General features: G+C 34.4%; 1 protein-coding gene across 2 annotated transcripts in view; it reads right to left on the reverse strand.

Moving 5' to 3' along the window:
* Positions 1 to 6552: 6552 nt before the first annotated feature.
* ATP2B1 (ATPase plasma membrane Ca2+ transporting 1) overlaps positions 6553 to 17808 on the reverse strand; it is a 110638-nt gene continuing 99382 nt past the window's right edge. The window contains exons 19-22 of one of the 2 annotated variants that reach the window (XM_069490865.1): positions 17677 to 17784; positions 15740 to 15922; positions 15277 to 15363; positions 6553 to 7998 (exon numbers count right to left, since the gene is read on the reverse strand). In XM_069490865.1, coding sequence (XP_069346966.1) covers positions 7687 to 7998; positions 15277 to 15363; positions 15740 to 15922; positions 17677 to 17784 — 690 coding nt within the window. In that variant the 3' untranslated portion in view covers positions 6553 to 7686. The remainder of the gene's footprint in view (positions 7999 to 15276; positions 15364 to 15739; positions 15923 to 17676; positions 17785 to 17808) is intronic. The other variant, XM_069490866.1, reaches the window with a different exon arrangement.

The raw sequence follows: 17808 nt of genomic DNA on the forward strand, positions 1-17808 counted from the left end.
GGATTAAATCCGGCCTGGTAGTAGTTTTGAAAAGTGAGGCAAAGTGTTGTTTGCAGATCTGTCTTGTTCATGTTTCTCAGTTTTGCCATGAGATAGCTGTTTCAATAAAGAAGGAAAGCTCGTCACTGTTTTGGGCAGCACTAAGCTGAGAAGGGTTGAGAATAAACTAGATGACATAATCGAGTCAAAGTGATACGAGTTGACTAAAATAATAGTTTAATATAGATGTAAAATCCTCATCTTTGGGACCAAAACCCAAAAACAAAATGACAAAAGGAGGCAGATGTCTGCTAAAATTTGTGAAAAAAATCAAAGGTCTGGTTGACAGTGAGAATGGAAAAAGGTACATTCTAGAGTCTTGAATCCTGGCTCTGAGGGAGATATAAAAGTTTGGAATAAATGCAAAACCAGAGACAAAGTAAACGTTGGCCTGCGCATCAGTGTGGAAAATCAGGAAACGAGTGTAAATTTTGGTCACCAGCAAGACTGTAAGCATACTCTAAAGCTATGAACAGGTACGAAGTTGAAGGTGGTTCAGGTTTAGGCCCAAGATAGTGTAGCTTCAAGGAGGCAGCCACCTAAGTCAGTGGCAGCAGGAGTGAGGTAGCCAACTTGGGTGCCTTGCTTAGGATGGAGTCGGTAAAGGTCAGTAGGCTACAAAAGATGGGACGATGGAGGAATCATGAGACTGGCAGTCATGCCTACTGTTAAGAATGAGATCAGCAGCTGTGAAGAGCTTTTCCAACGCAAGAAAAAGGCAGTAATCTTGGAGACTGAACAGCTGAGAAATGGCCATTTTCTATCTGTGACTATATTGCTGAATAACAGTAAAAATGAAGGCTATTGTGATGCATGTGGAAAATGAGATATAGGCTAAATGTAGGTTGTGAGATGACTACAAAAATGGTACCAACCTTGTGTCATCTGGATGACTGGGACAAGCATGAAGTTAACACAGATAAAGGATATAAGGGGTCCATAGGACTCTCTTTAGAAGGCTACACAGAAGCAGAAAAAGTTAAGCTGGAATGGAATGAGTCTGGAAAAGGTGACTGCTTCCTACCTTGTTTCCAAGCTTCTAATTCCACAAAGCAGCCAATGATCCTTTCAAAAGCCAGACTATATTGCTCCTCCATTCAGAATCCTTCATCAACTTCCCATTTCACTCAGCACTAGAGCCAAAGTTCTTGCCAACTGTAAGGTGTGGCAAAGTCTCCCATTACCTTAGTGTATCTCCTACCTTTGTCCTGCTGGTTCATGCCACTCCAGCTACACTGGCTTCCTTGCTGTTCCTCAAACTCGACAAGCACTGAATACTGGAACCTCTGCTTGGAAGCCTCTTCCAGCCCTGCAGCTGGCCCCTTCACTTCCTTCAGGTCTTGTTCAAATGTCACCTTACCTGTGAGGACTTCCCTGACTCTACTATGTAACACAGCATCATCCCCTCCCACCTAAGTCTGTCTGACCTACTCACTAGAGCATGAACTCTCCAAGAGGATGGGTCTTGTTTGGGTTTCCCCAGAGTCTAGAACAGTATGAATTCTCCACAAAGTATTTGTTGAATGAATGGGGGGTGGGAGATAGGGACAAAAAGCATGAGAGCACTTGGGCGTTAGATAATTTTTAGGGCAAGAAAACAGGAACAGGACACGGGGTAGTGTTAGTGGATACTGAAAGGGTCAGAGGCTCCCAAGACTTAGTGTGGCTTTACTGTTATAATCAATCCCCTTCCCTACCACACTTCAGAGGTTGAGACTACTGGTCATCTTAAGTGTATAGCAGAAAATTTAAGATTAAAGATTTTAGGTGCACCACAGACTTACCCTTCTCGGAGAGTTTGAAGTTCACTGAAAAGGCAGGCTTATGGTTAAAAATTTAGAATACTAAGTAAGATCTAGTATTCATACAATAGAGTTAATAATTTATTGCATATTTAAAAATAACTAAAGTAGTGGAATTGGAATGAGGTAATGAATACTCTGATCATTACCCACTGTGTCCATATCAAAATATCACATATACCCCATAAATATACAACTATTATGTACCCACAATTAAAAATAAAACCCATGTACGTATCTTTAAAATTTTTAGTTTAGTTTTGTTCTTTTGTTGGAACTTCATAAATTAGAATAAAAAATTTAGATTACTAAATTAAAAGCATCCTAATTTGAATTTCTAACTTCAGATACCACAGGTCTTCCTGAGCTCCCATTCTTATTTATTATTTTTTTGCATTCATTCTCAGGCCATTCTTTAAGATATGCTTTAGACTAAATATTTACGATTTCAAAAGCAGCCTTACAGGAAAGAAGTTTTAAAATATTTTATCTTCACGAAGATGGCTTAAAGACTGTAACAATCAGCAAGCATTTCATTTTTACAGACTAAGGGGTGCCAACTGACTATTCACATTTAAAATCCAATGTGCAATTGGGCTAAATGTTACAAGAGCATTAAGAATTTTCATCAAAATAACTGAAGGACAAAAGAATTCTTTATAAAAAAAGTAAATTGAAAGTAAAACATTCTAAAGTTTCACAAATTTCAAAAACAAAAAAATGGAGATGATCTCAATGTGATAATTTTCATTAAATACCCATCTTAAAAGTACTAAATCAAGACTATTCAAAGTATGCTATTAAAAACACCATTCCACTGAGTTTATTTTTGACTCTTCAGCTAGAGGAGGTCTGATTATGAGGAAAGCTTGGCTTATACATCTTAATAGGTGATTCTTCTACTTCAGTCTTTTGAGCTATCCTCCAGGAAGGTTATGAAGATTCTTAAGATCATGTCTGAAACATTAGCTACCAGAAAAGAAGAGCAACAAAAGTAACACGTACGAGTTAAGCACAAATTTTTGGGCTTGGGCCCTGACTCAGGTTAAGGAGATACTAGTCCTGCAGTAAAGACCAGTGGCTGCCAGCTTGAGCTCTTAAAAGCATGTGCCTCACATGTGAATCCCAGCTCTACCACCTCGCCATGTGACCTACAGCAAGTTAAATTCTCTGAACCTCGGTTTCCCCACATGTAAAATGACAGAACGTTCACAGGGTTATTTACATAACCCATGTAAACTGCTTAGCATATAGCAAATACTCCATAAATACTAATTTATGTTGTGACAGTATCCCTTTTAATAATTAAAGTATCAGTGCTTATACCTAATAATCTGAAAAGTGATCTGGAAAAAATGGGGTCGTTGTAACCCTGATTTAAATTAAGAAAATCTTAGGGACTTCCTGCATTGAACCCAAACCCAGACGTGTTACTGATCTAGAAACTAGTTTTCCTAGGATATTGTACTGGTTAAGGAAGTTGTGCCAGAGACTGATACTGTATAAGCACATACGCCCATTTTCTTAACTTTGTCCCTACTTTGGAAGAATATTATACTGTTTAATAATGACACATTAGGGCCGGGCACGGTGGCTCATGCCTGTAATCCTAGCACTCTGGGAGGCTGAGGCGAGAAGATTGCTCGAGGTCAGGAGTTTGAGACCAGCCTGAGCAAGAGCGAGACCTGTCTCTACTAAAAATAGAAAGAAATTATCTGGACAACTAAAAATATATATAATAATGACACATTGGAGAATACAGATTAAAATGATTACATTTAGTACAGTCATTTATAAACTGAAGTTTTTTTTTTTAAATAGGGAAAATGTCAAAAAAATAGTTAAGACAAAGCATAAAAGTCAACACTCAATTAAGAGTTTAAGGAGCAAAATTATCAATCTGTTTAAAAAGTAATTATTTCGATAAAGGTAACTTCCTTTTTGACACAATCTGATGAGAGAAGTACAGGAACACAACCAACCTCCCTTACTATTTGAAACAGTCTTTATGCTATAAACATGCTTATTCTAAAAGAAAGATTATTTTTCAGATTACTTTTAGTAAGGTGGCAGAATTATGGTAACAAGGGTATCTTTTTACCCCTTTGGTCTTCAAATGAGTGTAACAATAATTTAAAAAGATAAAAGCTGATATGGAATTTGGGTCTCAGAGTAGGTTAAAGAAAGAAGGCAGCTACAATAAGATATGAGTCCTCTAAAAACATGAGCATGGAGAAATGTCAACAAGCAAAGGCTTAAAGCAATTCCCCTTTCTTAGTTCATTTTACAAACAGAACTTAACTCAAAATTCAATTCTAATACATAATACAAATAGAAAACCCAATTTGACAAAATGGACAATCTCTTTCATGTCACAAATATGGTACTTAAATATACTCAATAATTTACTGATTTATATTATACTAATTGAAAAATATGGTGTTCGTAATCATTTAAAGTTTACTCAGTACTTCAACATAGTTGGTAATTTATGTTTAATAATTTATTATAAAAACCAACCAAGGGCAATTTTATTTTATTTTTTTTACCATAGCATTCAGATAATTGCTATTGACAAGTTTGGATTACTTAATGAAAAAATAAGCTCTTACAGGTAATGTGAAAAACGAATCTGTTCTAAAACCAAAACCTTTACACTCCCACAGACTGCAGAAATGACCTACTGTGCCTCAAGGGTTGAAGATGGTGGGTAGAGCTGTGTACCCACTTTCATTTTGGTGGCAAGATCATGCATATCAGAACACTGATTCACTGTAATATAACCATAACATTTCAAGTACATTATAGAATTTTCATCAATTAGATTTTTAAAATTTCAAGTAGAAAAAAGTAATTCCAAAATCTGATGTTCAAATCAATATTCAAAAAGTTCAGTCCCCATTCAGAAACAGATAAACAGTATATTTATTAAATGAGTTAAGACAAATAAACTTTACAAATAGACAAATAATAAAAGGCTCAGTGGCTAAAATAGATGGTAAGCATCATTGAAAGAAATCAACACCGTCACGGTATCTCAGTTGGCTTACACGTGTAAAAAGAAATTTTCAAAGAGCAATTTCACAGAAATGAAGCCAGTTTTTTTTTTTCTTATAAACAAATCACCATTTCTTGGTTCAAAACTGACATCTGTTATGAAAATTACCATATCACATATTTGTAAGATGACAAGGAGTAACTCATCTTCAAAGTGCAAGTAAGTCTATTTACAACCACAAAAAAGGCAATGATGAGGAGAAAAGGATTTTTAAAAAATATACAAAGATTAAAAACATTTGGGATGCAAAATTAAACAATTTTTTGGTTAGAGGATAAAAGAGAAAAAGTGATTGAATTACAGATTTCAGCTATACATACTATATAATGGGATCCAAGATCTTTTAACAGCTTGCTTGCATTTTTTTCTACTTACATAATGCTCTGGAAATTTCTGGTAGAAATTACAGTGTCTCAAAGAGAGAAATACACACTAAGCATGTCTTGCTACTACTTCATGGATGTCATAAGACCCGTTTATGGATTAGAGTTGGTGTAAAAAGCCATTGCCTTGAGTTGAAAAATGAATACTGTAAAAGCTCAATACAAATCCTCCAAAGCACATGCACTTCTAAATCTTTTGGTAATTACATTCATATTTAAGCATAACCAAAATAAAAAAAAAACTGAAAACATTTCCCTTTTCTCTATTCCCTATGCCTTGCAGGCTCTCCAGTTGATAGGGTCAATTTTTAGAGTTGAAAGGGTTCTTCAAGATAGAGTCTAGTCCACCACCCTCATTTAGGGTAAATGATTTTCCCAAGATCATGCAGCACATTAATGGCAAAACCAAGACTAGAAACCAGGTCTTGACTCCTAGTCTAATATGCTTCCCAGCATATCATGCTACCTCTTTTTACAGTATGATTTGCTATAAATACCTGATGAAGAAATATACAGTTACAAATGCTGACAGAGCCAATGTGTTTCTAAGACTTGCAGAGGATTACTGCAAAGATTTGATGGAGAGAAAAAGATTTCCCCCACCTACCAAAAATATCAAGCACCATCAACTAAATGTTTCTCTGCTGAGTCAGCACTCTCAGATGTCATAGTAATCCTCATAAACTTTATGTCAGTTTGAGGATTGTGTATCTGGTGAAATCTGGGCCCTAACACAATGCTAGTTTCTAAAGGGTAAAGACAGAGGCAAAAAAGGGAAGGTAGACAAAGGAAAGATAAAGAGAGCTAAAGAATCCAATTGGCTGAGAGACAGGCATTCCAGTATATGGTTATTACATTTAAATATATATTTTTAGAACCTTTTCCACCTTTTCATATAATGTCATTTTACCTAATCTGTTATTTGGCCACTTCAGAATTAAAATAAGTGTATCAGAGATAATGGTGGTCATTATAATTTTTTTTAAACTGTGAGAGCATTTTAGACAAACTAAATTCTATGAGGAATGTGTCAAATGGTGAAATTGTAATATTTTTTTTTTAACCTATTAGATTACCACCAAGAAATTAAAGTGATATTTCATGGGGCTGTTACCATCTTGAAATTCATTCCAATTGTAGTTAAAGAGAAAAGACTGATGCACTATATATGCAGAATTGAGTAAAGAAGCTGAAATGTCTTTTAAGAAAACATTGCCATGAATTTATTTTATAAAAGGGCATATTTATTTATGTTTACAAACAAGTTTCAAAAACAAAAGGAAAACATGTATGCTTCTACTTATTAACCTTTTTCAAAATGCCAACAGCCCTCATGCTGTAGGAAGGTCTCTAAGGATTTATTAGAAAAATCAATACAGTTCACTCACAGTTCACCAAGACATCACTGAACTAACATGTTTAGACAAAAACAAAAAGGACTAAAGTTCTCTTGTAGTTTGATAGTTTGATTTAATTTGATTTGCCTGAAATAACAAAAGCATTTCAAGCATCTTTCATTATGTAGTTGATGTCCTGCATTAAACAATCTACTAAATTCTGAACAAAAGGTTATTAGCAAGTTTTCAAAAATTTTAAAAATTAAACAGTTGTTTCAAAACCATTAAGTAGTAAATGTATTTAAGAAACTAATTAGGACAGATGCCATAACTTCATTAGAACACCACTGCTCATGTTTTTTTGTTTCGTTTTGTTTTTTTTTTTTGTTTTTTTAAACAAAGCATTAGTGTTATCTATTTGGCTATTAGTATTAGCAATTTATCTACAATATTTAACAAGGTAAATTGTAGGCAAAAATTTAGTACAGTTTCAATAGAAACACCCCTTTTTTTTCCTGAAAATACAGCAGTATTTGAAGGACTAATTTTTCTCTGCATCAGTTATAAGGAAGCTTCCCATCTATGAACAGGAACAAAAAAAGTATCTACAAACCTTGTAAACAGATCTGTATCATTTATAAACATAAATAATCCAAATTATTAACAGCCAACAGCAGAAATTAAAGTATCAATTCAATGATCCAGGGCTCTTTGTCTCGCCCAACTTTACTCCTCCCTCTCTCCCATCAAGGACTGAGATAAACTAAAGCTCTGCTAATACACTGTTTAGGACCGTTCTTGGGTACAACTGATGACCCATGGGTCACTTACGCTGAGTTACTGTTTATCTGTCAGTTCATTTCTCCCACCCCCCAAAAAGCACCCTCAGTCTGGCAGAAAGCTTTGCTTTTTTTTTTTTTAAAAAAATAAATCTACATTCGTACAAGTGTGTCTTCTGTTGAAGTCCAAAGACAAGAATACTATCTTGTCCGTCACAATATGTGAAAAGACCCAGTTTCAATTTGTTTCTTTACAATGCAGCTAGTGTGTTAACATTCAGCTTACAATCAGAGTGATGTTTCCAAACTATGTAGTGGGCTTCCTGGGGATGAAGAGGTAGCAGACTTGTTCATTTCTATTGTAAGGTGAATTCCACTGTCAACAGCATTGTTATTTTTGTTGGGAGAGGGTGGAGGACTGGAGTTACGTTTTGTAGGAGCATCATCTTCAGCATCAGTGTCATCAATAAGGGGGATATGAGGCTCTGAATCTTCTATCCTAAACTCAGGATGTGTCATAAAGTTGTGAATAGAACTTCTTGATTCCGGTTTTTCTAACCCTTCATATAAAGAACTACGAAATGCATTCACCACTCGAATCTGTAAATACCAGAAAACACAGAAAGGTATCAGTACACTATTAACTTAACTTAAAAATGATTTATTTATGAGTTTGAATCCACAAACAGCTAGGTATGAGTGAATCATATTTGCATGTAATGCAGTGGAACTTGCAATACACTGTAAAAAAATGAATATTTTAGTAGGACACTACAGAACAACAAAACCACATACTCTAAGACTTAAGAGGTACAGAATTCAAAGTAATACTAAGAATTTCATTGTCACTGGCTAAAAATTTAATAGCCATTTTATAGGATTTTTTTCCCTAAGAGAACAAAATCAAACAAAAAACAAACAAAAACTTAACCATACACAAGCTTAGCTGATTTTTTTTCAATTAAAAAGAATGTATTTTTGAAAACAATTCAAATAAGTTAAACAAAGTCAAGCACAAAGGGTTACTTTTTATCATGCTAGGAATCAGGGTGTCACCGACTATGAAAAAGCCAAGCAAATATATGCCGAATGCCACAATGAACTCACATCTACCCCACTATTCCCTTAATTAAAAATAAAAATAAAGACAAAACCCAAATATCTATAAAATGCCATTAAACAGCTATAAATGTTTGAGTATATGCCATTTATCTATAAAGTGTTAGTGTTTTTCTTTATAACAGATTAAAACTTAAATCAATTACTATAGTTCTCTGTAAAGACGAGATTAAAAACAAAAACAAAACCAAAATTCTTTGGGATTCTTCTGTGAAAAATTTCCCATAAGGAAGACAGAAAGTTTTAAATTTTCCAGCATTTTTTCACCCCTAAACAAAATCCCAACAATTCATCTTCCTTTTCAGAAGTCTGCTGAATAACCAAAGAGGTTAATGGGCAGACTCAAAAACATTACAGCACACGCTGATGTTAGGTTGTCATTAACCCAGTGCCATTCAGATTAAAAAAAAAAAAAGGACAAAATCCAAGCAGTTGAGCACTTACTATATATCAATTCAAATACAGTATTTGCTTTGATTCTAACAAAGCCTGTTTAATAATGAAGATACTATTTACTCATAATGTTAAGAGAAATAACTGACACTCTGACATTCTAAGAAAAAGATATATCACCAAAATAGTCTCATAACACAGTAATGAATAAATTAATAAATTTCTTTAAATGAACATTTTGAATATATTTTTGAAAAATGTAATATAGAGCTTAGGGCCATGTGCCCAACTTCTGATTATAAACTCATCTCTTCTCAGTCTTCCCTGATTTACCAAGCCCTGTTTGTAAGCTGCATTTAGCCCTTTATACAGAGTCTGCATAGCCAAGAGAAAGATAGAGGTAAATGTCTGGATGTGAACTCGGCTCTGCCACTTATTATCTGAGGAACCCTGGTCAAACAGGTTTCTTCAACTATAAAATGGAAAATAATAAAGGCCTTATGGGGTAGTTACAGAAGATTAAATTAGTATACTACAGACTTAGAACAGTGTTAGCTCACGAGTATCAATGCCAGGGCTTCTCAAATTTTAATGTGCACATAAATTAGCCTGTGATGTTAAAATGCAGATTCTGATTCAGCAGAGGCCTGAGATCCTGCATTTCTAACAACCTCTGAGGTGATGCTGATGCTGCTGGTCCACAATCCACACCTGGAGCAGCGAGCATCTATTGTATATTGTCTTGCAACTTTATCATATGCTATTTCATAATTCTATTCGTGTGCAAATGTACTTTAGTTCCTTAATTTGACTGAAGAATAGCAGCAAGTAATTTTCAATTTCTTTCATTGCTCTTGTTCCCCTTTCCCTTTACTAAGATGTAAAGTGCTTTATATCTGGAACATAAACAATGCTAGCACTAAGTATACCATTATAATAATTCATTCTGTGTTTTATTGTGAAATCTTAAAATTCACATTTTATATGTGTGACATTTAGCAAGTATCCTGTCATAATAATAAACTTCAAAGAACAAAAAGAAAACTTTCTGGAGGAAAAAAAAAAAAATCAGTTGGTGTCAGTAGCCAGTAGGCACAGAGAATACAAACTGAAGATCAGTTGGCAAACTTGATGGGTGATGAAGGCTGTTCCAGATGACTCTGAAACTGTTGCTTATTTGACGAGGTTGTTGGTACTGTTGCTAATGAAAATAGAGAAACAGTTAAGTGATCTCTGTGTGTTTTCTTTTTCTTTTCTTTTTCAAAGCAATCTGAGTATAGAAGGGAGCAATGAAGGGGGAAATAAATCCACTTTTTGAATATGTTAAATTCAGAAAATATATAGAGCTCAGAAGTTAGAGATTTGGGAGTTAGCAAAGCTCTAAGAGGGGCAGAGTGTAAAGACTGAACAAGTGAGGGCAACAAGTGTATGTGTACACACAATTACACACACACGCTGTGGCAGGCAAAACTGGATTGAATTCCTTCTTACCAAAACTTCAATTTTGGTGTAAGGTTTCTTTTTTCTACCTGAAAGAATTTGTTGAAACAATATTAGAGACATTTTATTCTAACCACTGTATAAATATTGAAACTAAAAACTCAGAGGATGGGTGGCTGACTTGTCAAGTAACTCTTAATTAGTGCTAACGAGTCTTAGAACCCAGGTTTCTGGGCTCCTCATTCCCGGTTCCTGGGAAGTCAATAAAAGACCATATGGGCATTTATTTTATCACTAAACTTCACTAGAATAAAACATTTCCTAAGATTAAGGTTAATGCTTCCTTCTTCTCCCTCTTCTACATAAGCCACATGACTGCGGTTATTGTTTCACGACATATTAAAAGAACAGCTCAGCAATGATCCAAAGCAATTTTCAGGGAACAGTTCTCACATGAGACACATACAATAAAATCTAGATTAACCAGAAATCACTGAACCAGATATGTTTTACTTTCTACTTATAAAGAACATAAGAAAGCACTCGTGATCTAGGGCATGACACTGAGTTAGTTTGCACTTGCTCTGATCTTTATTACTTTCCATATGTTAAATTCTCACAGTACAGTAGCAATTCTGAGGAAAATAATAATTATGAGCATAATACTTTAGGTAGGTAGGAAACTATATTAATACCGTGAAGAATTTAGTTTAAACAGAAACATAAATAACTCTATCCATTCTTGAAATCTAAGCCTTGCTATTTATTCAGTTTTTAATTCAATTGCTACTTATTATCTATTGAGACTTACTATATACAACTATACCTCCTGAAATTATCAGAAATAGGAAAAATTCAATAATTTTGATGTCAAAATTTTTTTGGAAAATTAAATTATTCAACAGAGGGGAAAAAACAGACAAGTGCAGTGCATGAAGCATATAAGGTAAATAAAAAGTCTAAGATATAGATTATGATAACCAAGAAATAAATTTAAGAAACTGCAAATGATTATCAAGGTAAGCAATACATTAAATTTAAGTAACAAATCAAAACAAAATCATGTACCCCGCAAAACCACTCACTTTTCTAAATACCATCCTAACTTTTAATAGTAGAAAAGAATAATACAAGGAGATAGCTCTAAAATACCAGACTATCTAATCACTAGCTGACATATCGTATTTTCTACAATAGATTGCCCATTTCTGATGTTTGTATTCAACATTACTTTTACTATATGCACTAACTTAAAAAGAAATGCAATGGTAAAGTAAAAGACATTTCTAACAAAAAAACTCTAGGCTAGTTTCCAAAATTGGGTATTTGTATATTGAATTTTCTCAAGGGGAGACACACCTGTGTAATGTCTTAATTGTCTCGAACAGGGGTTGGCAAACTTCTTCTGTAAAGGGCCAGCTAGTAAATACTTAAGGTTTTATAAGCCATACTGTCTCTATCATAACTACTCAATTTTGCCCTTATAGTACAAAATTGCCATAGGTAAATACTTTATAAATGGGCATGGCTGCATTCCAATAAAAATTTATTTCCAAAAATAGGCAGCAAACCAGATTTCGCCCATAGGCTGTAGTTTGCTGACCCTTCACCTAGAAGATCAAATTTTCTCTCAACTTTTCATTTCCAGGAAGACTTAGCTATTTATTCGGCAAAAAATATATTAATGGTGAAGACTAATATTAGAAAGATATACTTTATAAACAAAAACTACAAAATGTTTTCTCTAGAGACCTTTAAGAGTAAAGATCTGACTAATAAATGAGGGGAAAAAGATCTTTCCAGAGATGTTCCAAGTCTAGTATATGACAAAGTTGAAATGGATTATTATTCCTCCTACTTGGCAAAGCAAAGACTCCAAATAAAGGTCAAAAGAAATTTGACATCCACAGATATTTCTAAGACTATTCTATATTAAGGCAAGAAACACAGTGAGAAAATGAAATCTTTCATTAAACGTAGGAACACTATTAATTAACTCTATAAATTGGCTGATGTTGATTAGTGCCTAGGACAATGCTCCACCAGCAAGGCTGAAAGATATTTATGGTAACAGCAATATAATTACTGTAACTGTTAGTGTAAAATGATAACCTCATTAACAAGATATGATTCAGCCCCTGGATACCTCCTCACATTCCGAGAACATGGGATATAGAATAAAGAAGTAAACATCTCAAACCTGATGAAGCAACAACTACAAACCCTCCTCTGCCATTCTCTGAAGTGTATCCCTACTTCCCTGAAGTCTAACACTATTCCCCTGGCCACATGGGCCCGGCAACTCAGAGGTTTCATATATAGCTGTGCATCAGAAAAGAGTGTGAGGTGAATGTGCAGGGGTGTGTGTGTGTGTGTGTGTGTCTTAAAATGGTTTATGACTCAATTGATATTTAACATAGTAAATACGGTATACTTAAGGAAGTGACACCCCTCTAAATGATAAAATAATTATTTAAAATATTGCTGAAATAAAAATGAATAGAGCACACTCCACCCATGAGATATACTTGTCAAAAAAAAGGTAACATGAAGCTAATCAATAGGAAACAATCAGACAAATCCAGAACATAGCTCCATAAGACAATCTGGACTCTTAAGGGAAAAAAAGTCAATGTCATAAAAAACAAAGGCAGGGAATGGATCCAGGTTAGAGACTAAAGTGTCAGAACACACACCGTCAATGATCCTTTCTTGGATCCTGGATTTAGAAAGCTACAAAGGACATGGGGAAAACTGACGAAATCCAAATATGGACTGTACAGTAGATAACATGATGGTATCAATGTTAAATTTCTTGGGTGTGATAATATAGTGTGATTATACACAGAACTTCTTATTCTTAGGAAGTACATGTTGAAGTACTTAGGGATGAAATATTGTGATATTTGTCACTTTCAAATGGCTCAGGAAAAAAGTATATATTAATATATAGGTGGATACAGCCGATATTATAAAGTAATAAGTGGTAAATCCAGGAAAAAAGTATATATTAATATATAGGTGGATACAGCCGATATTATGAAGTAATAAGTGGTAAATCCAGGTGAACAGTATTCATGTATTAATTTTTCAACTTGTCTGTGGGTTTGAAATTTTAAATTTTGAAGGAAGGGTCTAGTCTTAATCTGACTCCCCTTACTTTCCATTCCAGCTTCATCGACCCCTTACATGTTATTACTCTTTTAGTACTGGCTATTATCACTGAGGTCTGCTTTCCTCAACTGGTGAATTCTATCAAGGGTCAGCTTGGATGTCATCTCCTTTAGGTAACTTTCACTGACTTCTCAGGGTGGGCTAAGGACCCTGTTATAATATTCTGTGTTTCATTGCCATGAAGAAATTTCCAACTACTTGTTTCCCTCACTAGACTGCAGGTGCTGGAAGTTCTAGCACAGCCTTGACATATGATAGGGCCTTCCATAAATGTTTGTGGTACACTTACCATCCAGAAACCCTAGAGAACCAGGCATAGTTTAAATCCATAGATGTAAGGAGGAGGGGATAATTGACATTGATTGTACCAGGCATAAGGCCAGGTAATTTATATTTACCATGTCATTCAGGTACGTAATTTTTAAAAGGAAGATTCTTATCAATCTATGTATGTAAATTTAATATCCTACTGTTACAGGGTCAGTTTGTCCTTAGAGCACTTCTCTGCTCTTTGCTTTACTATGGGCAAGTCATTTAAACTCCAAGTCAGTTTTCACAACTGTAAAATGGGAGCAGTTCTTATCCTGCCTGTTTTACAACATTGTTAAAAACATCAAATGAAAATTGTTTAAGCAAACAAAGAACAGACACTGAGTAAATAGTCTACACTGTTTTCGCCCTTAACTTGTTCTCTTTCCAGCTTCCCAAGAAGGTTCTTCTACTCCTTAACCGGATAAAGACCAAATGGAAAAGAAAGTTCTCTGCCTACTACAAGGCTAAGTTTACTTAGGTAACTCAGCAGATTTTTGGAGTGGGGTTGGGTTTTTATCTTTAATACCTCCAATATATTGAGAATCCACTATGAAATCAGAAGACCCTAATTCACAGTAAGATAATATAGCTTATAAGGCTTTAAGGGAGTTTGTAATTTACTGCAAATATGAAAGAAAATTTGTTATTGCAGTCAATTGATGAAAATTACAACATGTAATGGTTCAATAATTAATCAACAGTACACTCTCCCTATTTCTTTTGAAACTTAACAGAACATGCAGTTTTAAACTAAACTGATTATACATATGGGGAAAAAAAGCCATAAATATCAAGAACTTTGAAGTTTCCATGAGGAACCCACCCCTCTTTCAAAAAAAAAAAAAAAAAATTCAAAGCACGGCAAACAGATTAAGAAGGCAAGCAACTGCTATATATACTAAGAACTGTTCTTCAGGCTACTAACTTATTTTCCAAACTGGACAAAAGTCAAAATACTAAATTCATTTTTAGATTTAAAAATGCAATTTCCTGGTTCTGTTAGATCAGTTTCAAATCACATGCTTCTAGGAACCATGCAGTATAAACAAGTTTAAAGGCATATACTCAAAAATTTATAGTAGTTTCATAAATTCTAAGCTACAATTTTATTCCCCATATTAACTGTAATAGCACAGAGACAAGCTCACAGATTTCATATTTAATCTTTGGTTGCAATTGTTCCACCTGTTATCTAGCCCTCTAAGAAATAAAACAACAACAATGACAACACTTTGAGGTCTCAATCCACTTTACGAAAAGAAAGCTTTATGAAAAGCCTGAACAATGAATTTAAACATTAAGGAGAAAATGAGAAACGTTAGGTGTGTGAAGTAGGAAATGTTAATTTCATGCACTTAGGAACACACACTCACACCCCACAGTAGTAGAAGCAGTAGAAGAGGAAAACACTACATGTGTAGGGGTAGAAATATTTGTTACATCATGATGCTGGCTGGCGATGGAGGGTTGCCGCCTTAGAGCCCCCTGAATGGAACTTCCACTCTGGAAAGCATTCACTACATCCATCTGCAAGGAATCAGAGATTGTGACAGCTTGCTCAGCAAGAGAGAGAGAGAACAAGAGAAAGGACCATTCCATCTATCAACATATAAAAAGAAAAAGGCACTTTTTACAGAGCAGATAAATAGGCAAGAGTAGCATTTTGAGATGAAGGTGGGGGGGGGGAAGCTAGGAAAAAAGGAGCTTAGGGGCATATAGACACGTTCTTTCATAATCAGTTAAAAGTTTCACTCATTCCAGGCACCAGTACAATTTTTCAAAAGAATAAATTTTGTGGGTTGGGAAGGCTAGAAAGGAAGTAAAGGAGCACACTCGAACCTCCTCCCCAGGTCAAAAAGCCCTTGCTCCCAGCATCTCTCCTACCTCTCTACCAGGCCCATACCTGTGTTTGGATTCTGTTCAGACCTCTAAACCACAAGATTTGGCCACGCCGCAACTCCCTTTCAGCGTGATCAATCTCTTCGACATCTTCTGCTAATTCCTCCTCAGGTATTTCTTCCTTTTGTGTTCCATGACCAGCTTCTTTTAAGAATTTTAAGCGGCTAGTTGGAATTGTTGAAATAAGCTACAACATAGGGGAAAGAACTTAGAAATAAATCCTATCAAGTACAGTTAAACCGATCAATTTACTACTAAAGGTATTAAAAGTTGTGGGAGTAGCCAACTATCTTTACCAACGAAGCAATGAGGTCCTGTTGGTTAGTCTTTCTCTCCCAGAACAAAAAAATATTCTTCTCTTAGCGACACAAAAGATTTAAGTTTGAAGGGTAAAAAGTTTTCCTGAATGGAAATTAACCTGATTACATTTTCCATATTTTATATTAGGACATTCAAGACAGTTAATTATAAAACCATGCTTTGATATGCAACTTTATATTTCATTAATGCTGTTAAGAGTTCAATGAGAAAAAGCATACCAAAATTTGAAAAATCATCAAGGTTACACTGAAAATAGTTTTGGTTATTAAATATTATTTATTTTTATAAAATGCAAACATTTAAAATTGTATTAACACTGATTGATAATGACACCAAACAGAAACAGATGCCCTAGGAAACAAAGAATACAAAAATCACCAATAAGTATGTATTAATATTAGTTTGTGTTAACAGCCACCTAAGGAAGTTGGGTTTATCGGAGAGAAACAAGCATGCAGTCAGATACAGAACTGCTCAGAGAACTTCTGGTCCAGCCACCTCATTTCACATAGGTGAAACAGGCTCAGAGACATGGAATGACTAAGAACCGAGGTCTCCTGACCACCAAAGCCAGTGCTCTCTCCACCATAGCACACTTAAAATCAATAGACAATGTCAACCATACAGCAACTTAAACTCGTTGGGTATGTATGCAGTATTGAATTTCCTCTTCCTGAAATCGGCCAGATTATCAGAAAACATTATGAAATAATCAGAATGGTAATCAAAAAAGAAATGTGGACCAAGTATGGGTCCTACTTAGAATATCTCTATTAATAATTAGGTAACAGAGTAAGAGAAACCTCAGAACCTAGAAACAGAAGAAAAAAGGGAAATAAAAAGGCATAAAGATTGAGCTAAATTTAAGGAAAACCCGAAAGTTTGGTTTCAGTGACTTGCAGAATGACAATAAGTTAGCTCACAAATTATATACTGTAACATATGTTAACTTTCCTTTATGAAAGCATTAGCATAGATTCTCTACCCCATAGTTTTACAGTAATGATAACGGGCTTAAAAGGAACAATGTATATGTCATTACTATTTATCTTTAAAAAATAATGACATGCATTTGCAAGTAGGCTGCCTATAGTTAAGATGAGGTATATCTCATTTTTCAGGCATTGTATTTTATATATACACTGTTAAAGCTACTCAATCCTAATAATCTAAAATATAATTCTGTGACCCTTACTTGCAGATATCATTATTTTTATAAAAACATTCTTTAAAGAAAGCTCAAGGTTTTTCCTACGCTATATTTTGGATTAAATTATATAACAAAATGATATATACATTATTTTTACATTTTTGTAAAAAAGCTTTATTCTGAAAATGTAAAAATAGGTCATAGAATAAGATACAAATATTAGCATCCTAACCAGTTATAAATACATCTTTAATTAGAAATTAAAATAGTATTTGTATAGGCGTAATTTGTAATAAACACACAACATCCTGGAATAAATACAACATTAAAAAAAATCCTTAAATTCCCTTTCTTAACCTAGAATGTTAACTATTTAGAATCAAGTAACAGAATTGACTAAAGAAAATACACACTAAAAATTTTCAAAAAAAATCACTTTAGGTTTGTACAAAAACTGATGAGATTTTTACCTGGCCCCAGAGTAATGTTCCCATTCCTAGGAATATTGACCATAGCCATTGTTCTATTGAAAGTTCTGAACAACTGAAAGGTTTTCCACCAAACTGCACAATTATTATCTGGAGGAATAATCGAGAGTAAGT

Source organism: Eulemur rufifrons, chromosome 16 (genome assembly GCF_041146395.1).
Source record: "Eulemur rufifrons isolate Redbay chromosome 16, OSU_ERuf_1, whole genome shotgun sequence".
NCBI lineage: Eukaryota > Metazoa > Chordata > Mammalia > Primates > Lemuridae > Eulemur > Eulemur rufifrons.